At 43.0% G+C, this 25037-nt stretch overlaps 1 protein-coding gene across 8 annotated transcripts in view; it reads left to right on the plus strand.

Moving 5' to 3' along the window:
* Positions 1 to 13434: 13434 nt before the first annotated feature.
* LOC109869949 (rho GTPase-activating protein 44-like) overlaps positions 13435 to 25037 on the plus strand; it is a 113182-nt gene continuing 101579 nt past the window's right edge. For 7 of the 8 annotated variants that reach the window (XM_031805109.1, XM_031805114.1, XM_031805110.1 and 4 more), the window contains exon 1: positions 13435 to 14557. In XM_031805109.1, coding sequence (XP_031660969.1) covers positions 14505 to 14557 — 53 coding nt within the window. In that variant the 5' untranslated portion in view covers positions 13435 to 14504. The remainder of the gene's footprint in view (positions 14558 to 25037) is intronic. The other variant, XM_031805113.1, reaches the window with a different exon arrangement.

A 25037-nucleotide genomic window follows, 5' to 3' on the forward strand; every position in this document is an offset into this window, starting at 1 on the left:
CTTCCAAATGGACAATGACCCCAAGCATACTTCCAAAGTTGTGGCAAAATGGCTTAAGGACAACAAAGTGAAAGTATTGGAGTGGCCATCACAAAGCCCTGACCTCAATCCTATAGAACATTTGTGGGTAGAACTGAAAAAGTGTGTGTGAGCAAGGAGGCCTACAAACCTGACTCAGTTACACCAGCTCTGTCAGGAGTAATGGGACAAAATTCACCCAAATTATTGTGGGAAACTTGTGGAAGGCTACCTGAAACGTTTGACCCAAGTTAAACAATTAAAAGGCAATGCTACCAAATACTAATTGAGTGTATGTAAACTTCTGACCCACTGGGAATGTGATGAAAGAAATAAAAGCTGAAATAAATCATTCTCTCTACTATTATTCTGACATTTCACATTCTTAAAATAAAGTGGTGATCCTAACTGACCTAAGACATATCATTTTTACTAGGATTAAATGTCAGGAATTGTGAAAAACTGAGTTTAAATGTATTTGGCTAAGGTGTATGTTAGCTTCCAACTTCAACTGTATAATGGGTACCGGTACTGAGTCAATGTGCAGGGGTACGGGTTAGTCAAGATAATTGAGGTAATATGTACATGGAGGTAGGGGTAAAGTGACTATGCATAGATAGTGAACAGAGAGTAGCAGCATATGTGAAGAGTGTGAAGGAATGTGTGTGTCGGCTGGGTCAATATGCATGTGTGTGTGTGTGTAGTATGTACAGTGGGGCAAAAAAGTATTTAGTCAGCCACCAATTGTGCAAGTTCTCCCACTTAAAAAGATGAGAGAGACCTGTACATTTCATACACTTCATACACTTTAGGTACACTTCAACTATGACAGACAAAATGAGAAAAGAAATCCAGAAAATCACATTGTAGGATGTTTAATGAATTTATCTGCAAATTATGGTGGAAAAAAAGTATTTAGTCAATAACAAAAGTTTATCTCAATACTTTGTTATATACCCTTTGTTGGCAATGACAGAGGTCAAACATTTTCTGTAAGTATTCATAAGGTTTTCACACACTGTTGCTGGTATTTTGGCCCATTCCTCCATGCAGATCTCCTCTAGAGCAGTGATGTTCTGGGGCTGTTGCTGGGTAACATGGACTTTCAACTCCCTCCAAAGATTTTCTATGGGGTTGAGATCTGGAGACTGGCTAGGCCACTCCAGGACCTTGAAGTGCTTCTTACGAAGCCACTCCTTCGTTGCCCGGGCGGTGTATTTGGGATCATTGTCATGCTGAAAGACCCAGCCACGTTTCATCTTCAATGCCCTTGCTGATGGAAGGAGGTTTTCACTCAAAATCTCACAATACATGGCCCCATTCATTCTTTCCTTTACACGGATCAGTCGTCCTGGTCCCTTAGCAGAAAAACAGCCCCAAAGCATGATGTTTCCATCCCCATGCTTCACAGTAGGTATGGTGTTCTTTGGATGCAACTCAGCATTCTTTGTCCTCCAAACACGACGAGTTGAGTTTTTACCAAAACGTTTTATTTTGGTTTCATCTGACCATATGACATTCTCCCAATCTTCTTCTGGATCATCCAAATGCTCTCTAGCAAACTTCAGACGGGCCGGGACATGTACTGGCTTAAGCAGGGGGACACGTCTGGCACTGCAGGATTTGAGTCCCTGGCGGCGTAGTGTGTTACTGATGGTAGGCTTTGTTACTTTGGTCCCAGCTCTCTGCAGGTCATTCACTAGGTCCCCCCGTGTGGTTCTGGGATTTTTGCTCCGTTCTTGTGATAATTTTGACCCCACGGGGTGAGATCTTGCGTGGAGCCCCAGATCGAGGGAGATTATCAGTGGTCTTGTATGTCTTTCATTTCCTAATAATTGCTCCCACAGTTGATTTCTTCAAACCAAGCTGCTTACCTATTGCAGATTCAGTCTTCCCAGCCTGGTGCAGGTCTACAATTTTGTTTCTGGTGTCCTTTGACAACTCTTTGGTCTTGGCCATAGTGGAGTTTGGAGTGTGACTGTTTGAGGTTGTGCACAGGTGTCTTTTATACTGATAACAAGTTCAAACAGGTGCCATTAATACAGGTAACAAGTGGAGGACAGAGGAGCCTCTTAAAGAAGAAGTTACAGGTCTGTGAGAGCCAGAAATCTTGCTTGTTTGTAGGTGACCAAATACTTATTTTCCACCATAATTTGCAAATAAATTCATAAAAAATCCTACAATGTGATTTTCTATATTTTTTTTCTAATTTTGTCTGTCATAGTTGAGGTGTACCTATGATGAAAATTACAGGCCTCTCTCATCTTTTTAAATGGGAGAACTTGCACAATTGGTGGCTAACTAAATACTTTTTTGCCCCACTGTATGTGTGTGTGGTTAGAATCCAGTGAATGTACATTGAGCTTGTGCAAGAGATAAATACAAACATAAATAAGGGGGTCAATGCAAATAGTCTTGGTAGCCATTTGATTAACTGTTCAGCAGTCTTATGGCTTTGGGGTAGAAGCTGTTAAGGAGCCTTTTGGTCCCAGACTTGGCGCTCCTCTAGTGCTTGCCGTGCGGAAGCAGAGAGAACAGTCTATGGCTTGGGTGGCTGGAGTCTTTGAGAATTTTTAAGGCGTACCTCTGACGCTGCCTCGTATAGAAGTCCTGGATTGTAGGAAGCTCGGCCCCAGTGATGTACTGGGTCGTATGCACTACCCTCTGTAGCACCTTGCAGTCGGGTGACGAGCAGTTGCCATACTAACTAAGCTAGCCGTTTCACATCCGTTACATCGGCACCAACGATGTTAGGATGAAACTGTCAGAGATCACCAAGCGCAACATAGCTTCTGCGTGTAAATCAGCTAGAAAGATGTGTCGGCATCGAGTAATTGTCTCTGGCCCCCTCCCAGTTAGGGGGAGTGATGAGCTCTACAGCAGAGTCTCACAACTCAATCGCTGGTTGAAAACTGTTTTCTGCCCCTCCCAAAAGATAGAATTTGTAGATAATTGGCCCTCTTTCTGGGACTCACCCACAAACAGGACCAAGCCTGACCTGCTGAGGAGTGACGGACTCCATCCTAGCTGGAGGGGTGCTCTCATCTTATCTACCAACATAGACAGGGCTCTAACTCCTTTAGCTCCACAATGAAATAGGGTGCAGGCCAGGCAGAAGTCTGTTAGCCAGCCTGCCAGCATAGTGGAGTCTGCCACTAGCACAGTCAGTGTAGTCAGCTCAGCTATCACCATTGAGACCGTCTGTGCCTCGACCTAGGTTGGGCAAAACTAAACATGGCGGTGTTCGCCTTAGCAATCTCACTAGGATAAAGGCCTCCTCCATTCCTGTCATTATTGAAAGAGATCATGATACCTCACATCTCAAAATAGGGCTACTTAATGTTAGATCCCTTACTTCAAAGGCAATTATAGTCAATGAGCTAATTACTGAACATAATCTTGATGTGATTGGCCTGACTGAAACATGGCTAAAGCCTGATGAATTTACTGTGTTAAATGAGGCCTCACCTCCTGGCTACACTAGTGACCATATCCCCCGTGCATCCCGCAAAGGCGGAGGTGTTGCTAACATTTACGATAGCAAATTTCAATTTACAAAAAAAAAATGACGTTTTCGTCTTTTGAGCTTCTAGTCATGAAATCTATGCAGCCTACTCAATCACTTTTTATAGCTACTGTTTACAGGCCTCCTGGGCCATATACAGCGTTCCTCATTGAGTTCCCTGAATTCCTATCGGACCTTGTAGTCATAGCAGAAAATATTCAAATCTTTGGTGACTTTAATATTCACATGGAAAAGTCCACAGACCCACTCCAAAAGGCTTTCGGAGCCATCATCGACTCAGTGGGTTTTGTCCAACATGTCTCTGGACCCACTCACTGTCACAGTCATACTCTGGTCCTAGTTTTGTCCCATGGAATACATGTTGTGGATCTTAATGTTTTTCCTCATAATCCTGGACTATCGGACCACCATTTTATTACATTTGCAATTGCAACAAATAATCTGCTCAGACCCCAACCAAGGAACATCAAAAGTCGTGCTATAAATTCACAGACAACACCAAGATTCCTTGATGTCCTTCCAGATTCCCTCTGTCTACCCAAGGACGCCAGAGGACAAAAATCAGTTAACCACCTAACTGAGGAACTCAATTTAACCTTGCGCAATACCCTAGATGCAGTTGCACCCCTAAAAACTAAAAACATATCTCATAAGAAACTAGCTCCCTGGTACACAGAAAATACCCGAGCTCTGAAGCAAGCTTCCAGAAAATTGGAACGGAAATAGCGCCACACCAAACTGGAAGTCTTCCGACTAGCTTGGAAAGACAGGACCGTGCAGTACCGAAGAGCCCTTACTGCTGCTCGATCATCCTATTTTTCGCAAAGCTAACTAAAAAGCAGCATTCCCCAAGAGAGGATGGCTTTCACTTTAGCAGTGATAAATTCATGAACTTCTTTGAGGAAAAGATCATGATTATTAGAAAGCAAATTACGGACTCCTCTTTAAATCTGCGTATTCCTTCAAAGCTCAGTTTTCCTGAGTCTGCACAACTCTGCCAGGACCTAGGATCAAGAGAGACGCTCAAGTGTTTTAGTACTATATCTCTTGACACAATGATGAAAATAATCATGGCCTCTAAACCTTCAAGCTGCATACTGGACCCTATTCCAACTAAACTACTGAAAGAGCTGCTTCCTGTGCTTGGCCCTCCTATGTTGAACATAATAAATGGCTCTCTATCCACCGGATGTGTACCAAACTCACTAAAGGTGGCAGTAATAAAGCCTCTCTTGAAAAAGCCAAACCTTGACCCAGAAAATATAAAAAACTATTGGCCTATATCGAATCTTCCATTCCTCTCAAACATTTTAGAAAAGGCTGTTGCGCATCAACTCACTTCCTTCCTGAAGACAAACAATGTATATGAAATGCTTCAGTCTGGTTTTAGACCCCATCATAGCACTGAGACTGCACTTGTGAAGGTGGTAAATGACCTTTTAATGGCATCAGACCGAGGCTCTGCATATGTCCTCGTGCTCCTAGACCTTAGTGCTGCTTTTGATCACCACATTCTTTTGGAGAGATTGGAAACCCAAATTGGTCTACACGGACAAGTTCTGGCCTGGTTTAGATCTTATCTGTTGGAAAGATATCAGTTTGTCTCTGTGAATGGTTGTCCTCTGACAAATCAACTGTAAATTTCGGTGTTCCTCAAGGTTCCGTTTTAGGACCACTATTGTTTTCACTATATATTTTACCTCTTGGGGATGTCATTCGAAAACATAATGTTAACTTTCACTGCTATGCGGATGACACACAGCTGTACATTTCAATGAAACATGGTGAAGCCCCAAAATTGCCCTCGCTAGAAGCATGTGTTTCAGTGGATGGCTGCAAACGTTCTACTTTTAAACTCGGACAAAACAGAGATGCTTGTTCTAGGTCCCAAGAAACAAAGAGATCTTCTTTTGAATCTGACAATTAATCTTAATGGTTGTACAGTCATCTCAAATAAAACTGTGAAGGACCTCGGCGTTACTCTGGACCCTGATCTCTCTTTTGAAGAACATATCAAGACCATTTCAAGGACAGCTTTTTTCCATCTACGTAACATTGCAAAAATCTGAAACTTTCTGTCCAAAAATGATGCAGAAAAATTAATCAAGGGGGGATGGTAGGGGACGCCATTTGCGACTGACGTGTTTTCCGTTTGCTCCCGTGGTATTCTTAAAGTTTATGTGAATTCTGCAGCAGAACCATATTTATTTTCAAATATTAATTTGGTGATGCCTTTCCGTAAAAACCAAGACTACTTTGCTTCCGAATGTCAGCATGTCGACCAAGCATAAGGCCAAAAGCATGACTTTGAGAAAACCCGGCCTACAAGACCCGCTCTCATCACCGCCCTCTCCTGAGTCTGAGGGCCCGGGGACGCACACTTTACCCGGGGGCGCGGCTTGGACATTCTCGAGGCCATCAAACTACTACGCTCTGAGATAGTTGAAATGAAAACACAGGTGGTTGCTACGATTGAGGCCAGAATACAGGAGGTTTCTGATACATTAAAAGCAGATTTAACCATCCTGCGGAACGAGACTGTGCCAGAAATCACATTACTCAAAACAACAACTGCGTCACACACTACAACGATTGCAGCACTGGAGACCTCCGCTACTAATGTCTCCGATTTAACTACATCCCTGGAGGCTGAAGTTAAACGCCTAGCTGCGGATTTGAAAAAGGTGAAGGAGAGCTGTGTGAGTCTAGAGGGATTCTCTCGCAGCAATAATCTGAGACTTGTATCGGTCCCAGAGTCCGCGGAAATGCATCGCGCCACGGATTTTGTTTCAGGGCTGCTGAAGGATGTTCTTGCCTTAGATGAAAAGCCCCTGATTGATCGAGCCCACGGTCGCTGCGCCCAAAGCCCCGGGATGGGGAGAGGCCCCGTGACATAATTCTTCGAGTGCACTTTTTTCATGAGAAGATGGAGATCCTCCGACGAGCCCGCAATACCACTCTGAGCTTTCAAGGACAGAGCTTCTCCATCTACCAGGACTACTCTCCCACTGTTTCCAGGCAGCGCACAGCTTTCGGACAGGCCAAACGAGTACTTCGGGACCATTCAAGTGTGAAGTATGGACTGCGATTCCTGGCCCGTTTATGGATATCTCATGAGGGTAAAGACTACACATTTGAATCTCCGGATGAGGCTATGGCTCACATTCAACGTCACATCAAGAAGTCTTGAATATGCTCACAATTCAGCAACTGTTGCTTGCGAACTGTGGATAGTAAGTAACCCACCTGTGGTAAAATTATGTTTAGATATAACAGGCTAGTCTTGTATAGTTGGCGAAACTATTCAGGCTTATTTGATGTGATCTAATGTTTTGATCATCTAGTGTGCGTGCCTTATCTCATTCACCTATTTATTTTGTTTACACATTGTCTCAGTGACTCAAAATATTTTTGGTTATTTGTTTACTGCATCCGTTTGCGTTGACCCAGTAAACAGTAAATGTCTCCTGAGGCTACACGGTTTTTGGGGCCTCACTTTAATTTTAAAAGTTTTGAGCGTCATTTATGCCCAGTAAACGTTCAACGTTGCGCACACGTAGTTTTTTGGTATTGGTTGTAAGCTGTCTCAGCGTCAACTAGACTACTATTATAATTACTATTATTTTTGATTGTCTTACTACGATTTCCTTACTTCAAATTAGATTTTTGGCTGAGAGCCTTTATACATTTTATTTATTTTCTCTCTCAATGCCTGTTATAAGACTGGGAATACCATTATATACATCTACAGGTGGTGCTTTTGTCATTCCGTTTGCACAAGGGATTCGCCTTTTTTTTATTTGAAAAAAAAAACATACAAATCTTTCTTTTTGCTGCTTGATCCACTAACAAAACGCGACTTTAAAGAGCGGGACTGTGGGTTTAGGTTTAAGACCGCACTCTCACAGACATACTGTGCGAAGAGAACATGTTCTATTTAGGCTTGTACCTCGTTTGGGGAGGTATTGTCTGGGATGGGGGGAGGGGGTGGGGGGGGCAGGTTGAATTGTTCAGTTCTAATGTTGTCATTCTGTCCTTTTAGTTTTTTTTCTGTTTTTTTTCTGTACTTTTCCCAAACATTTACCACCGTACATTATTACTCTGAGACAAGTTATTCTGGGGGTTTTGGGCGCTCAGTGCTTTTCCATTCTATGCTCTAATGACAGGGTTGAATAACGGGAATGTCCAGAGGGGCCGAAATAATGCGATCAAGTACATTTCTTGGAACACCAAAGGGGTTAACAACCCGGTGAAGCGTAAGAGGCTGTTGACACACTTAAAGGCACACTTAAAAGGGTTTGAATGCAAATATTGCATTTCTACAAGAGACTCACTTGAGGACTGGTGAGCATTTTAGGATGCGTAAGGACTGGGTTGGTCAAGTGTTCCACTCGAACTTTCATAGTAAATCAAGAGGTGCTGCTATTCTGGTTGATAAAGCTACTCCCTTTGTCATAGTAACCGGTGAACTGTTTTCTACCCCTCTTGTTTTGGCTAGTGTTTATGCTCCCAATTGGGATGACACAAGTTTAATTTCTTCCTTTCTGTCTTCTATTCCCAATTTAGATTCTCATTTGTTGATTTTAGGGGGGGATTTCAACTGTAAAATGTCCCCAGTTCTTGACAAGTCCTCACAAACAAATACAGGCCCATCTAAATGTGCCCTACTTATTCAAACCTTTCTTCAGAAATATGCTATGTTTGAGGCCTGGCGTTTCCTACATCCTACAGATAGACAGTATTCCTTTTATTCTCATGTTCATCAAACATACTCCCGGATTGATTACTTCTTTTTGGACAAAAAACTTCTGCCTAACCTTCGGCAGTGTACTTACGAGAGTATTGTTATCTCTGACCATTCACCATTAGTGCTTGAACTAGAGTTTCCCCAGCGACCTCCTATGTGTTATCAATGGCGTCTCAACCCCATTTTACTCTCAGATAAGGAGTTTGTCAATTTAATTTCTTCTGAAATCACCTTATTCCTAGAAACTAATTCAACACCAGTCAAAGCATACCTACGTGGCCAAATTATTTCTTATACAGCCAACCAAAACAGAGTTAGCTCCCAGCGACTTCGGGACCTGAGCGAGTCCATAGCCACATTGGATGAGAAGTATGCTACGGATCCTTCCTCTGATCTGCATAAAGAGCGCCAACTACTCCAATCTGAATTTGATGAGCTTTCTACCAGGCAAGCTGAACAGTTACTCTTGCGAGCTCGATACAAAGTCTATGAACAAGGCGACAAGGCCAGTAAACTCCTTGCGCATCAGATCCGTAATCTGAGGCCTCACGTTTAATCCCACAAATAAGGACCCCGTCTGGTGCCACCACAGTTATCCATAAAGAGATCAATGATCAATTTAAACAATTTTACTCTGCGCTATACTCCTCTGAATCCCCTCAAGACCCTTTGCTGATTGACTCCTTCTTTAATGGCTTGAATATGCCTTCAATTGATACAGACTCCCATGACTATCTAGAAGAAGAATTTACGCTTGAGGAGATTGCAACAGCAGTGTCCGCAATGAAAAGTGGTAAATCACCGGGTCCGGACGGTTTTCCAACCGAATTTTACAGGACGTTTTCTGGTCTGCTTTGCCCATTCTTGTCTCGACTATTTGCAGAGTGCCTTAATACTTCAAAGCTACCGCCTAGTCTTTATCAGGCTTCAATTTCATTACTACTAAAGAAAAACAAAGACCCCCTGGAATGTGGATCCTATCGCCCAATCTCGCTTTTAAACTGTGATTACAAAATCCTAGCTAAGCTTTTAGCCATCCGTATGGAAGGCTTGCTGCACCAAGTAATACACTCTGACCAGACTGGCTTTGTGAGAAATAGGCATTTATTTTTCAATATTAGGCGCCTTATGAATATACTGTACTCCCCAGCGTCGGAGGACCCGGAGGTGGTGGTCTCACTTGATACCGAAAAAGCATTTGACCGCGTTGAGTGGGATTACCTAACAGCTGCCCTTTATAGATTTGGCTTTGGCCCCAAATTCATTGCGTGGATAAAGATTCTTTATTTTACCCCCATGGCTTCGGTACGGACTAATAACTTGTCCTCTGACTATTTTCCCTTGCACCGCGGATCCAGACAGGGTTGCCTACTCTCCCCCTTGTTGTTTGCTTTGGCAATCGAACCTCTCGCCATTGCACTACGCTCTAATGATGCCATTCAAGGCATAATCAGGGCGGGCTTGGAGCAGAAAGTCTCGCTATATGCTGACGACCTCCTTTTGTTTATCTCCAACCCCGATACCTCATTGCCACGTGCCCTATCTGTTCTTATAAAGTTTGGATCAATCTCGGGGTACAAGCTGAATCTAGGCAAGAGTGAGCTTTTTCCGGTAAACAAGGCTGCTTTAAAGTGCTCTTTTACAAGTTCTCAGTTTAGGATTGTCCGGGATTAATTCACTTACTTGGGAGTAAAAGTGACAAGGAAATATTCAAATTTGTTTCAGGAAAACTTTGTTGCTCTAGCAGACAGATTGAAACAATCTTTTACTTTTTGGAATTCGCTACCCCTTTCTCTTATCGGAAGGATTAATGTCATTAAAATGAATGTGTTGCCCAAATCTTTATATTTATTTCAATGTTTACCCATTTTTATTCCAAAATCTTTTTTTATTTCACTGGATCAAACATTCATGCATTTTATTTGGGATGGCAAGGTACCACGGATTGGTAGAAAACATTTACAGAAGCCTAGGTCATTGGGGGGGTTTAGCTCTACCAAATTTTCAGACATACTACTGGGCTGCGAATTTCAGAGCCGTTCTGTACTGGCTGCAGACTGATCCTACTGGCCCTAGACCACTCTGGGTCCAGATGGAGTCTGAATCGTGTAAACCTGCAGCACTTTCCTCTGTGCTATGCTCGTCTCTCCCAGTGTCCCTAGGCAAAAGGTGTGTCAACCCAATTGTAAAGCAGTCTCTTAAAATTTGGAATCAGTTCCGTTTAGCCTTTAGCCTCCGAGGCTTTTCTCTATCAGGCCCAATCAGAACATTTTATTTCCTCCATCTTTGAATGATGGGGCTTTGGGCATTTGGCACTCACTAGGCCTCTCCTCGCTAGCCCAATTATTATTTGATGATACATTTGCCTCTTTTTCTCAGCTGCAGGAAAAGTTCAATCTCCCCCAATCCCACTTTTTCCGCTATCTCCAGACTAGAAACTTTGTCAGAGCTAACACACCTGGATTTCCCAATAGGCCTGCGAATACAGCTATAGAGAGCATCTTGGAGCTGAACAAGCTTCCTAGGGGCGCAATTTCAGATGTATATGCAATCATTCATGACTTACAGAACCCTTCTTTGGTGCCTTTAAAGACTCGATGGGAAAAGGATTTGGGGGAGGAAATTGGGGAAGACGCCTGGGAATCTGTGCTGCACAGGGTGCACTCGTCCTCTTTTAGCACTAGACACAGCCTCATTCAATTCAAGGTGGTTCACCGTATCCACTGGTCGGGGGCCAAACTTGGAACCAGCCACACTGTTGCATATGTTTTGGGGCTGTCATAAACTGTCAGGTTTCTGGGAATTAATATTTAAATGTTTCTCTGATATATATGACACTGTTATAGATCCGTCTCCCCTTACAGCCCTTTTTGGAGTACTGCCCATGGGTACCCCCCTATCAAGAATCCAGTCGGACACTGTTGCTTATACAACTCTTTTAGCTAGACGGCTAATACTACAGAACTGGAAGATGGCAGCTCCCCCATCTTATAAATATTGGGTGAGGGATGTGTTGTGCTCTCTGAAACTAGAAAAAATGCAATTAAATTCACGTGGGAACCCCAAACTGTTTGATGAGTTTTGGGCTCCATTCCGGTCTTACTTTAAACAGTCCATTCTCTGATGGCATTCCAATTAATACTAAATAAGTCTGTGACTTGAGGGTTGGAGGAGCTTCTCTCTGTGTTTTTGCTGGGGAGGGCATTAAGGTCCATGTGCTTATTGATTGTGATCCGCAGATGCCTTGTTCATCTTGCCGGGGCAGAGACTGAAGTGTGAGCTTGTTTTTCCCAGTTATTTTTACATTTTGTTCACGCCTACATGAATAATCATTCTATTTTGATTTATTTTTTATTTTAAAGCATTTTTTTTTTGATCCAGTGGATGGTCGGTCTGTGGCCATGACTCTCTGTGAGTGGTTGCATTTCTCCACCCTTATCCCTTGACTGTTTACAGGAACAATGGTGAGGTGTTTGCTCTGTCCCTGTACTATAGATTGCCCTTTAACCTCTGTAGCCTTCTGCCTGGTATGTTTAACTTGTCTAAAGTCTGGTATCTTTAAAGCCATTTTTTAATTTGTATTTGTATTTGTATTTTTTTTCTAGTTGAGTATATTATTTATATTGCTTTGTCTTGTCTGTTTGTGTGTGTGTGTGTGTATGTGTGTGTGTGTGTGTGTGTGTGTGTGTGTGTGTGTGTGTGTGTGTGTGTGTGTGTGTATGTGTGTGTAAAACTTAATAAACAGAGTTAAAAATAAATAAATAAATACATTTATCAATGCTTTTGTCACTTCTAGGTTAAACTACTGCAATGCTCTACTTTCCGGCTACCCGGATAAAGCACTAAATAAACTTCAGTTAGTGCTAAATACGGCTGCTAGAATCCTGACTAGAACCCAAAAAATTTGATCATATTACTCCAGTGCTAGCCTCCCTACACTGGCTTCCTGTCAAAGCAAGGGCTGATTTCAAGGTTTTACTGCTAACCTACAAAGCATTCCATGGGCTTGCTCCTACCTATCTCTCTGATTTGGTCCTGCCGTACATACCTACACGTACGCTACGGTCACAAGACGCAGGCCTCCTAATTGTCCCTAGAATTTCTAAGCAAACAGCTGGAGGCAGGGCTTTCTCCTATAGAGCTCCATTTTTATGGAACGGTCTGCCTACCCATGTCAGAGACGCAAACTCGGTCTCAACCTTTAAGTCTTTACTGAAGACTCATCTCTTCAGTGGGTCATATGATTGAGTGTAGTCTGGCCCAGGAGTGGGAAGGTGAACGGAAAGGCTCTGGAGCAACGAACCGCCCTTGCTGTCTCTGCCTGGCCGGTTCCCCTCTTTCCACTGGGATTCTCTGCCTCTAACCCTATTTACAGGGGCTGAGTCACTGGCTTACTGGGGCTCTCTCATACCGTCCCTGGGAGGGGTGTGTCACCTGAGTGGGTTGAGTCCCTGATGTGACCATCCTGTCTGGGTTGGCGCCCCCCCCCCCCCCCCCCCTTAGGTTGTGCCGTGGCGGAGATCTGTGGGCTATACTCAGCCTTGTCTCAGGATGGTAAGTTGGTGGTTGAAGATATCCCTCTAGTGGTGTGGGGGCTGTGCTTTGGCAAAGTGGGTGGGGTTATGTCCTTCCTGTTTGGCCCTGTCCGGGGGTGTCCTTGGATGGGGCCACAGTGTCTCCTGACCTCTCCTGTCTCAGCCTCCAGTATTTATGCTGCAGTAGTTTATGTGTCGGGGGGCTAGGGTCAGTTTGTTATATCTGGAGTACTTCTCCTGTCCTATTCGGTGTCCTGTGTGAATTTAAGTGTGCTCTCTCTAATTCTCTCTTTCTCTCTTTCTTCCTCTCGGAGGACCTGAGCCCTAGGACCATGCCTCAGGACTACCTGACATGATGACTCCTTGCTGTCCCCAGTCCACCTGGCCGTGCTGCTGCTCCAGTTTCAACTGTTCTGCCTTATTATTATTGGACCATGCTGGTCATTTATGAACTTTTGAACATCTTGGCCATGTTCTGTTATAATCTCCACCCGGCACAGCCAGAAGAGGACTGGCCACCCCACATAGCCTGGTTCCTCTCTCGGTTTCTTCCTAGGTTTTGGCCTTTCTAGGGAGTTTTTCCTAGCCACCGTGCTTCTACACCTGCATTGCTTGCTGTTTGGGGTTTCTGTACAGCACTTTGAGATATCAGCTGATGTACGAAGGGCTATATAAATACATTTGATTTGATTTGATTTGCATAGCACCCAAAGTCATTTCTGTCTTCGATGACAGCATATTTCTTTGGATATTTTTCCTTGAGAACAGAAAGTGTATGTGTTGCTGTAAAAAGCTATCACAGACTTTTGCAGCCAATGCTAAGCACAAATTATACAAATTAAATGAGTAAAGAATCTGTGTGGTACTCTGCTTTAATAGCCACAAGATGATGCTGTTTTCCTTAGTAAATCACAGAATATTTTTTTCTGCAGACTAGGCCTACCTAAACTAGTTATACTATCTGACTGCTTTATTGTACTATCAACAAACCAAATTGTTCAACATAAGGACATTTTAGGGACATGTGCCAGGGTCTGTGTGTGACCTACCAGGTATCAAACCACGTTCCTTAGACATTATCTGACATGTTGTATTAGATGCATATTTCACCTGATATTGTAAGTAGATTAAATTGTCTATACTGAAATGCAAAAAGTATATTTTGGTACTTGGGGTCTGCAAGTAGACCTTGGCCCATACGAACAGTGAATGCCCACTCAATTCTTGTTTTTCAATGTAACCTACCTATAGAGCAATGGAATTGCTTTTAAACTGAACAAGGGTGTTATCTAGATATTTTGTCAGGTTGAAAAAAAGTGTATGCACTTTGTTTTAAACACTGTATCATGTAGAATTCATGATGGTCTCTTTGTAGGCTCAACGTTTGGTCGGTGGAACTACATTCCCCATACTGCGCTACTGCGCAGCGTCGTGTCGTGAGCTGTCACTCTGCCCAGAGAAATTGGTACAGCATCTCTGAGCAGTGGACTGCGTGACAGGGACCATAAAATGCGTTGAAATTGTCTCCCCTAATACTCTTGATTTGCGATGCGTTCCTTATGGCTATGATAAAAAAGGATTGATAAAAGGTGTAATTCTCGTTGGAGTACCGGACTGTTTTGTCAATGAGAAATGTGGAGTCGCTCTATCCATCGGTGTTAACGCAGAAAAATAGAAGATGAAGAAGCAATTCAATAGAATGCGACAGCTCGCCAACCAAACAGTGGGCAGGTAAGGGCACATTTATTAAGAGACCCATTTAGTTGTGCAATCTTGGACGTACTTCGATGAGGCAGAAAAGGCTGCCTATATATGCTCCATCCGACTTCTCGGTCGAAAATGATTGAATCTTACGTGAAGTTCGCATGTTCATGTTGCAGATGACATCTGTATGCACCACTGCTGGTTTTAGAAGTTTTCTTTATAAGGCCTTTAATTGATGTAACAGTGGTCGCGCGGTTGACCATGGTTCGCACGCACAATCTGGGAGTGTGCGAATGTGACATGACGCGAATGCGAGGCATTCTCTGCTTGGGTACTATTCCAAACTGATGTTGGACACCTGGACATCGCAAAAGCAAATTATTCAATGCTTTACTGTAATGGAATAGCATAATGCGTATGCAATTTAAAGGTAAAGTCCAAACAAAATCTCATATAGCCTATTCGCTAATCAAAGGAAGAGTCATTGATGTTGAAACTATGTTGTACTAGAATTCCTGGGTATTAACCACATTTATTCACTACATTCAAGAGTGCTATCCAACAATAGAAAATACATGTCGAAATTGCATAGAATTTGAAAACACAAGGCTCACTGTAGAATGTAGACACGGGTTGCATGCCATTTGCCTGTTCTGTCTACTATGTCTTGACAGAAGGCCTGCAATATCAGATAGTCTGAACTGGTGTTTTCTCCTAATTTGAATATTTGTGGGGCAAGAATGTGCCCCCTATTCAGTGAAATGAAATCCAAGATCTGTGTGTCTCTGTTACTACGGTAACAGCAGAGCCAAGAGCACTAGTGGTTTTTATGTCTCTGGGGTAGTGGTATTAGTGAGGCCAAATTGGGTTGTGACAGACAGGGATACAGTAAGAGAGAATGAGACCCACCCATACCTTATACGGTAACTACACTAACAAAAAATATAAACACAACATGTAAGGTGTAGGTCCCATGTTTCATGATCTGAAATAAAAGATGCCAGAAATTTTACATGCACACAAAATGCTTATTTCTCTAATATTTTGTGCACACATTTGTTTACATCCCTGTTAGTGAGCATTTCTCCTTTGCCAAGATAATCCATCCACCTGATAAGTGTGGCATATCAAGAAGCTGATTAAACAGCATAATCATTACACAGGTGCACCTTGTGCCAGGGCCAATAAAGGCCACTAAAATTTGCAGTTTTGTCACACAACACAATGCCACAGATGTTTCAAGTTTTGAGGGAGCGTGCAATTTGCATGCTGACAGCAGGAATGTCCACCAAAGCTCTTATCAGATAAATGAATGGTCATTTCTACACCATAAGCCGCCTCGATCGTTGTTTCAGAGAATTTGGCAGTACGTCCAACCGGCCTCACAACCGCAAACCATGTGAATAGCGTTGTGTGGGCTAGTGGTTTGCTGATGTCAACGTTGTGAACGGAGCGCCCCCATGTTGGCGGAGGGATTAGGGTATTGGCAGGTATAAGCTACCGCCAATGAACACAATTGCATTTTATCGATGGCAATTTGAATGCACAGAAATACAGAGACGAGATCCTGAGGCCCATTGCCGTGCCATTCATCCACCGCCATTACCTCATGTTTCAGCATGATAATGCACGGCCCCATGTTGCAAGGATCTGTACACAATTCCTGGAATCTGAAAATGTCCCAGTTCTTTCATGGTCACCAGAAATGTCACTCATTGAGCATGTTTGGGGTGCTCTGGATTGACGTGTATGACAGCGTGTTCCAGTTCCTGCCAATATCCAGGAACTTCGCACAGCCATTGAAGAGAAGTGGGACAACAATCCACAGGCCAAAATCAACAGCCTGGTCAACTCTATGAGAAGGAGATGTGTCACTCTGCATGAGGCAGATGGTGGTCGCACCAGATACTGGCTGGTTTTCTGATCCATGCTCCTACCTTCTTTTTTTTAAGGTATCTGTGCTCAACAGATGTGAAATCCATCCAGTCATGTGAAATCCATAGATTAGGGCCTAATGAACTTATTTCAATTGACGGATTTCATTTTTGAACTGTAACTCAGTAAAATCTTTGAAATTGTTGCATGTTGTGTTTTATATTTTTGTTTAGTATAAAAGTCATGTCAACATTGTGTCGCATGACTGAGGAGCTTTTCTCTGTCACTGATGCATAACCCAATGCACAATCAATGTTGTGTTTGTTTCGACTCGACTCATTATTCTTCAGGTAATCAAAATTGGCAAACAGGACCTGCTAGTCAGATCAAACACAAAGACAATGATGTATGCACCACAACCAGATTAACTCGTTTTCGTTCTCAGTTTAATGACTTCCGCATTGTCAGTGTAGACTCTAATACAGCCCTGCGGTGGTAAAAGTATGTTACAACCACTTTGTTTTTCTTGCCTGAGTCTGAGATAATGTTAACGGATGACGCTGGCACACCTACAGGATATTCTATGTCATAACATCCTTATAGCATAGCCTGCTGACTTGCTCTTTAAGGCTTCGCTGAGTCAGTTAGTCAGACACTGATACAGACGCTGATCAATGCAAAAGGTATAACCTCTCAACAGAGTGGACTTGGCAGGCAGAGGGAATAGGAAACTGTGATGGAAGCAGTTTAAGGGAAAAGGGATACCTAGTCAGTTGCACAACTGAATGCATTCAACCGAAATGCATCTTCTGTGTGGGGGGCTGGCTTGATCAACATCATCAGCACCCGGGGAGTAGTTGTTGTTGTCATGCCCTTATCTGTTTCACCTGTCTTTGTGCTTGTCTCTAACCCCCTCCAGGTGTCGCCCATCTTCCCCATTATCCCCTGGGTACTTATACCTGTGTTTTCTGTCTGTCTGTGCGAGTTAGTTTTGTTCATTCAAACCTACCAACGGTTTACCTTGCTCCTGTCTTTGATATAGTCCCGGTTCTGACCTTTCCTGCCTGACCTGACCCTGATCCCGCCTGGTGTTCTGGTGCCTTTCACCCCCTCTTGATTATTAACCCCTGCCTGCCTTGACCTATCGTTTGCCTGCCCCTACTTAATGAATAAACATTTGTTTCTTCAACACTGCCTGCACTTGGGTCATACCTTAAAACGCGATAGTTGTTGGGGGATAACTGTCTTGCTCAAGGGCAGAACAGCAGACTTTTCCACCTTGCCGGCTATAGGATTTCAACCCGCAACGTTTTGGTTACTGGTCCAACGTGCTTAACTGCTAGACTACCTGGTTGTAGTACTGGAACGAAGGAGGAGTCTTAGACCATATTCTCCGACCACTATCATCTGGGCATTTAGAAAGGATGAGTCACTATTAAAAAGTCTTGGGAGGATTACTTTGTGACCATTGAATGCAATCTGGAGCTACAGTACCAGTCAAAAGTTTGGACACACTCATTCAATCGTTTTTCTTTATTTTGACTATTTTCTACATTGTAGAATAATAGTGAAGACATCAAAATGATTAAATAACACATATGGAATCATGTAGTAACCAACTAATATATTATATTTTAGATCCTTCAAAGTAGCCACCCTTTGCTTTGATGACAGCTTTGCACACTCTTGGCATTCTCTCAACCAGCTTCACCTGGAATGCTTTTCCAACAGTCTTGAAGGAGTTCCCACATATGCTGAGCACTTGTTGGCTGCGTTTCCTTCACTTTACGGTCCAACTCATCCCAAACCATCTCAATTGGGTTGAGGTTGGGTGATTGTGGAGGCCAGGTCATCTGATGCAGCCCTTACACAGCCTGTAGGTGTTGAAAAACAAATGTTAGTGCCACTAAGCACAAACCAGATGGGATGACATATCGCAGCATAATGCTGTGCTAGCCATGCTGGTTAAGTGGTCTTTAATTCTAAATAAATAACAGACAGTGTCACCAGCAAAGCACCATCACACCTCCTCCATGCTTTGCGGTGGGAACTACACATGCAGAGATCATCCGTTCATCTACTCTGTGTCTCACAAAGACTCAAGTAAGTGCAACCAAAAATCTCAAATTTGGACTCCAGACCAAAGGACAGATTTCCACTAATGTCTATTGTTCGTGTTTCTTGGCCTAAGCAAGTTTCTTCTTATTATTGGTGTCCTTTAGTAGTGGTTTATTTGCAGCAATTCGATCATGAAGGCCTGATTCATACAGTCTCCTCTGAACAGTTGATGTTGAGATGTGTCTGTTACTTGAACTCTGAAGCATTTATTTGGGCTGCAATTTCTGCAGCAGAGGTAACTTTGGGTCTTCCTTTCCTGTGGCGGTCCTCATGAGGGCCAGTATCATCATAGCTCTTGATGGTTTTTGCGACTGCACTTGAAGAAACTTTCAAAGTTATGGAAATTTTCCAGATTGACTGACATTCATGTCTTAAAGTAATGATGGACTGTCATTTCTCTTTGCTTATTTGAGCTGTTCTTGCCATAATATGGACTTGGCTTTTTTACCAAATAGGCCTATCTTCTGTATACCACCCCTACCTTAACACAACACAACTGATTGGCTCAAATGCATTAAGAAGGAAAGAAATTCCACAAATTAACTTTTAACAAGGCACACCTGTTAATTGAAGTGTTGCGATCTCATTTAGTATCTTTGTAAGAGAGTCAAAGCATGCATGTACCTCTGCCCTGTGGGTGTGGCCAGGTGTGGTGTGTTAATATCACCACACTCTAGTGACCTCATCAGCATGTCGTCCCATCCAGCTGTGTGTGTGTGTGTGTGTGTGTGTGTGTGTGTCCATGCATGCATGCACAAGTGTGCGTGTGTACCTGTATACTTTGAGAGCTGAAGCTGATGCATGGAGCACTAGCCCACTGAGGCGTAACACCCCAGTACTGAGTTAGAACCTGTACCCTAAGAAGCAGAACTGTAGGAGCAATTAGTCACATTTAGAGGGTGGAGGCACCAGCAGGGCTCCTGACTGCTGGGCATCCATTTAAATGGGGATGTCTCTGTGACCTTGGCAGCTGCCTGGCTTACACTGGCTCACTCAATAAGCTATGGGGAAGAAGATGCATTATCGCAAAGGCTTTTTAAATTATATGTTGTACTATTGTAGCGTGGTCCTGTGTAATAGGGTTGTATAAAAATGTGTCTGTGTGGAAATGTGTGACTGTCTGGGCTGTGGTGAGGAAGGCAACAGGCAAGTCACAAAGACAACTGCTTTTAATTCCTCTGGCTGTTTTTTTAAATCTTCTCATTCACCGTTTTTGTGTTGATTGGACTTTCTGTGAGAGGTCAGGTCTTGATTGGGGGAAACTGTTATGTTAGCGGGAAGTGCCGGGATCTCTTTAGGAAAAACGTGAAAAAGAGATTTGTGTTTTGGAACTTTCGGCCATGCTGCTGGGTCAGCAGCGGAAGTGAAAGAATGTGGGCACTGATAAAAGAGCAATAGGAAATGGGGGAAACTGTTATGTTATCCCCATTCCCTGTTTTCCAGGAAATAAGGATGTCAGAAAATGGGTTCCTAAACCTCAGCAACAGTGAGAAATTGTATATATATTTTTTAACTTTATGATTTGTTTCGACTATCAGACCCAAGGGGCATTATTTGCCTTCATACATTGCATTTCTGGCCTTACCATTACTGACTGATTGTCATTCTGCCCTGTTATTGCTGATGATTGAAGACATTGGCGTAAATTGCATGTTATTCTCAGGGAAAAAAGCAGGCACGCCACTAATGTCTTCTTTATTTGGGGGTATCCATCTTGTGCTTTTACTGTTATCCATTTCAAAACGAAGTTGGAATGATGTATAACCGTGCCTGGAACCATTATTTGATTGATGAACGGGTTTGTTCAATGGCAAACAACAAACTATGCTTGTAACTTAGGGCAGCGTGTATGGCTTTTCTTTGGACCTTGGCTGTGAAGGTTTGAGTGCCATACTGGGGATGGTAAACCCTGTTCAAGGCCTTGTGTGAGGATAGGTGACATTACATACCCTGAGGTAGCAGGCAGTGCCAGTGTCCCATAAGACAGGGAAGAGAATGATGGGACATGGCTGCCAAACATTGCATGTAGGATACCTGAAGTCTCATTGAAGACAGATCCAGAGTTTCTTTCTCTAGCTGCTGTACTTAGAGTAAGCCAGGAGTCACCAGCCCTTTTGATCGCTCGACAAGTCAATCTTGGAAGCATTCAAAGTCGATCGCGAGGAGTTTTCAAAATCATAGAAAAAACACCATAAACGTCTAAATGTTTACATTTATTAATTATTTTTTATAAATTTAATTTCAAATGAAATGCTCCATGTGTGAGCCCTGTGTGTAGTGATGGGGGTGGAGGGGCGGGGCAGGGGTTATCTGGCCAATCAAATACCGTTTCTAGGTTTAACGTCTGACAAATTATGTCCCTGATTAGCTCAGGCACTTGTAACGCTCACGAGCTATCAAGCTAACGATACGCAATCTAACGAAACGATTGCGGAGGCACAACGGAAAGAGCAAAAAATGTATCATGTCATGAAGAATGGGAACACGATTTTCTGTTCACCGTAGTTAAGGACAAAAGGATTTGCCTGATTTGTCACCAGGCTGTAGCCCTCGCAAAAAGGGGTAACGTGGAGCGGCACCACAAACACCATTAGAATTATTTATATAACACACCCCAAGTAAAATAAAAAAAAACGACCCGCTAAAGAGCACACTTCGCTCAAAGAAAGTTGACGAGCTCAAGTCTGTATTGGAAGCACAGCTGTCGCTTTCTACTCAACCGACAGCTCATCCTGCGCACTTTAGGCGACGGCCTACTTTGGATCAACATATCTCTGTGAGATGGCCTTTTCACAGATGAAAATTATCAAGTCAAAGAACAGGTCTTGTCTAACTAATATACATCTTACAGACAGTGTCAGACTTGCTGTGTCAAACTATGAGACAGACTATAGAGCACCTGCTGATAGTGTGCAATCACAGCCATCACATTGAATGCGTGTGTGTGGGGAGGTGATCTCATCCACAGCCATCAGAGTGAGTGAGTATTGCCAGTTTGAAATCTGTTTGTAGGCTATATTGTTTACAAAAGGATATGATCTGTGTTGTATGTTGTTCAAAAGGGAAAGTGAAACAGTACTGTACATGATTGGCTTAGGCCTGTAATTGACTGATTATTGAGGTAATGAATGGTGGTAGGGCTGTGATTTGTGTGAACATATTTTTGAACAATTGAATGATGTGACTGTTGTCATAATATTTTGAATGCTAGTTGCACTTACTTGAGTATTGTCATTTTGTCTAATGAATGGTGAATGAGTAATAGACCTGTGGAAATATTGAAACATGTAATATGACTGTTATAAAATGTTAGTTGCATTTCTAATTATACTATTTGTGTAATTAAATGAAAACGTTGCGTGTGACTGACAGGTAAGAAAATAAAGAATGTCAAAGTGGAACTACGTTGTAGCCTTGTTTTGTCATCATTATTTGCAAGTGGTAGATCTTGGTTTTACGTTTGGACTTGGGATGTGATCTTTGGCTTGAAAAGGTTGGTGACTGCTGCAGTAAGCCTATGTGTCTGTGACAATGCTCTGTGCATGTGCTATCTAACCAGTTAATGTCTCACCAGGGGCAACGATTGGGGTTCGTCTCAGAGTTTGAGTGTTTTCTAAGCTTTGTTTCAGCGTTTACTCTATGCTGATACAAGGGCAGGCATGTGGTACTTGTGTGTCCCCGTCAGGGTATAGAATCCACCAGGGATTCGCTGTCAATCCCGGACTTCTTTAATCACTACATGGATGTCCCCATGTGGCAAGCACTACTGTGTCCTTGTACACATAATGAGAGGCATTGTTTTCTTGACCCTGTCAACCCTCAATACCGTTAACCTGGTCTTGGTTTGAAGACCACCGCCACCCAACTGCTGGGTCTTAATGAGAGTGTCTTTCTACATGTTTTCGGGTTAGGACAAATTACACCATAAGGGGGTGAACATAAATTACGTTCATCTGTTTTTCCTCCCCCCCCCCGACTGCTGGACCATTCCGTTAAAAGTTAATGAACCCCATTTGTCAAACATTGTGCGAATACTCGACTTAATTCTGCAGTGCAGTGTATGTATGGTCATTTTCAGGGCTTATGAATTGATAGCCCTTTACTTGGAACGTAATCAGTATTCTGTGGTGTCTCAGATGCCTAATGCAATGACAAAATGTTTTTGTGCATGCCAAATTCAATCTTTTAGGTATGACAGACTGGGTTTAAACCCAGGTTGTTTGCACACTATTGTGTTAACACTCTGAGCTAAAGCCTAGCCATTAGCAGGGGGTTGCTAATGTGAGTTCTGAGGTCAAACAAGATGCAGTGAGTGGTGTATTGCTACAGGGGGTTCAGTAGTGGACCGGTTAATGGGAGGTGACAGAGGTGACATGACCTTTTATAGTGTGAAGTGTTGCACCTCACCGATGTGTTGAAAGGCACTGTCATCAGCTTCTTCACACACGATGAGTGTGTATGTGTACATCCTTGTTAATCATGGCGATAGGGCAGTAATAGATTCCTACAAGCAATCAGAGACGGGCCCCATCTCTGGGCTCCACTGTAATTATGAGAAAATGAAAGGTGCATGTCGCGTTTATATTTTTTCAGTGTAAATGCATTTTTGTACAATTTTCTGTGGAAATTGTTGAAAGTTCTCCTTGTGCATATAGTTTGTTAACTTTGCAATCAATGGTTTTTGTTTGGCATACATTTGAAGATGATAGATTTTTAAAAAATCTCTCTATGTTCCTGTGGGATGTCATCAGCCCTGTTCTCTCTGTAAACTGTAGAGGCTCTCGGTCAGAGACGTTGCTGTCTGCAGCTGAGCGTTGCTGCAACCACTGTAGTGGGACGCTAGGAGACATGCAGGCGCTGCTGAGGGATATGAGTCGGAGCCCCTTAGGACCATGCAGACGCCACACCCGACCATTCTTTGCTCTTCCCAATGACAGCATCTTCTAAATCAGAGGATGGGAGGTGGACTGGAGGAAGCCAATGGTCTGGAACAGTGTGTTTCTCCTAGCTGTTTGGCCTGTGTTTATCAACGATGACAGACAGCAATGATAGCCTCAAAATGGCTGCCCTTTATGTCATTTTGGCTCATACTTTGATTAGATGCCATGTTTTTCTCCATGAAAGACCAAAGAAAGATAGAATTTGTCAAAATGATGCAGCAAATCCTCAGAGTGATCTGTCATAGGAGATGGAAGAGGGTGGGGGCAGGGAGGGAAAGGAACCAATGATGTGGAGTAAGTCAGAGAGATGGCCAATGGGCATTATAGCATGGTAAATTCTATGACATCCTTCCATCACCAGGGCAACCTGGGTGATTGAGTGAAGCTGTGCCAGGGATTCCTTACTCTGGCAGTGCCAGTGAGTGGCCTCACAACCCTCCACACCTTTCCTGCATGCCTGCTTCTCTCTACTGCCAAACTCTGGGATTTCAACATTACAAAACAAGACTTGACAATTTTACCCGTAGTGTGCCTAGAAAAAGTAAAGATTATAGCTTTAATATCTCAAATATTTTTAATTGTGCCCTAAAATGTCTTTGTACGGGCCTACATTTTTCAACGTAGGCGCACACTTGTTCCTTGTAATAAAAAAAAAAAGGTCAGCATAGAACTCTGCAAAAACTGATTGAAATCCCAACTTGCATGACTTTATCTCTGGACACACTCTTAAGTAAACATAAAACTTACTCTACACACAACGTCTTTTCATACATGTTGATGAAATACTAATGTTTCAGAGTCAGAGGGTTTTACAGTGCATTCGGAAAGTATTCAGACCCCTTGATTTTTTACACATTTTGTTACGTTACAGCCTTATTCTAAAATGGATTAAATAGATTTGTTCCTGATCAATCTACACACAATACCCCTTAATGACAAAGCAAAAACCGTTTTTTAGAAATTTGTGCACATTTATAAAAACAATAAACGGAAATATCACATTTACATAAGCATTCAGACCTTTTACTCAGTACTTTGTTGAAGCAACATTGGCAGCGATTACAGCCTCAAATCTTCTTGGGTATGATGCTACAAGCTTGGCACACCTGTATTTAGTGACTTTCTCCCATTATTCTCTGCAGATCCCCTCAAGCTCTGTCAGGTTGGATGGGGAGCGACGCTGCACAGCTATTTTCAGCTCTCCAGAGATGTTCGATTTAAGGTTTAAGTCTGGGCTCTGGCTGGGCCACTTAAGGACATTCAGAGACTTGTCCAGAAGCTACTCCTGTATTGTCTTGGATGTGTGCTTTGGGTCATTGTCCTGTTGGAAGGTGAACCTTCGCCCCAGTCTGAGGTCCTGAGTGCTCTGGAACAGGTTTTCATCAAGGATCTCTCTGTACTTTGCTCCGTTCATCTTTCCCTTGATCCTGACTAGTCCCCCAGTCCCTGCCTCTGAAAAACATCCCCACAGCATGAAGCTGCCACCACCATGCTTCACCGTAGGGATGTTATTGGCCAGGAGATAGAGTGGTGCCTGATTTCCTCCAGACGTGACATTCGGCATTCAGGCCAAA

Source organism: Oncorhynchus kisutch, linkage group LG25, assembly GCF_002021735.2.
Source record: "Oncorhynchus kisutch isolate 150728-3 linkage group LG25, Okis_V2, whole genome shotgun sequence".
Taxonomy (NCBI): domain Eukaryota; kingdom Metazoa; phylum Chordata; class Actinopteri; order Salmoniformes; family Salmonidae; genus Oncorhynchus; species Oncorhynchus kisutch.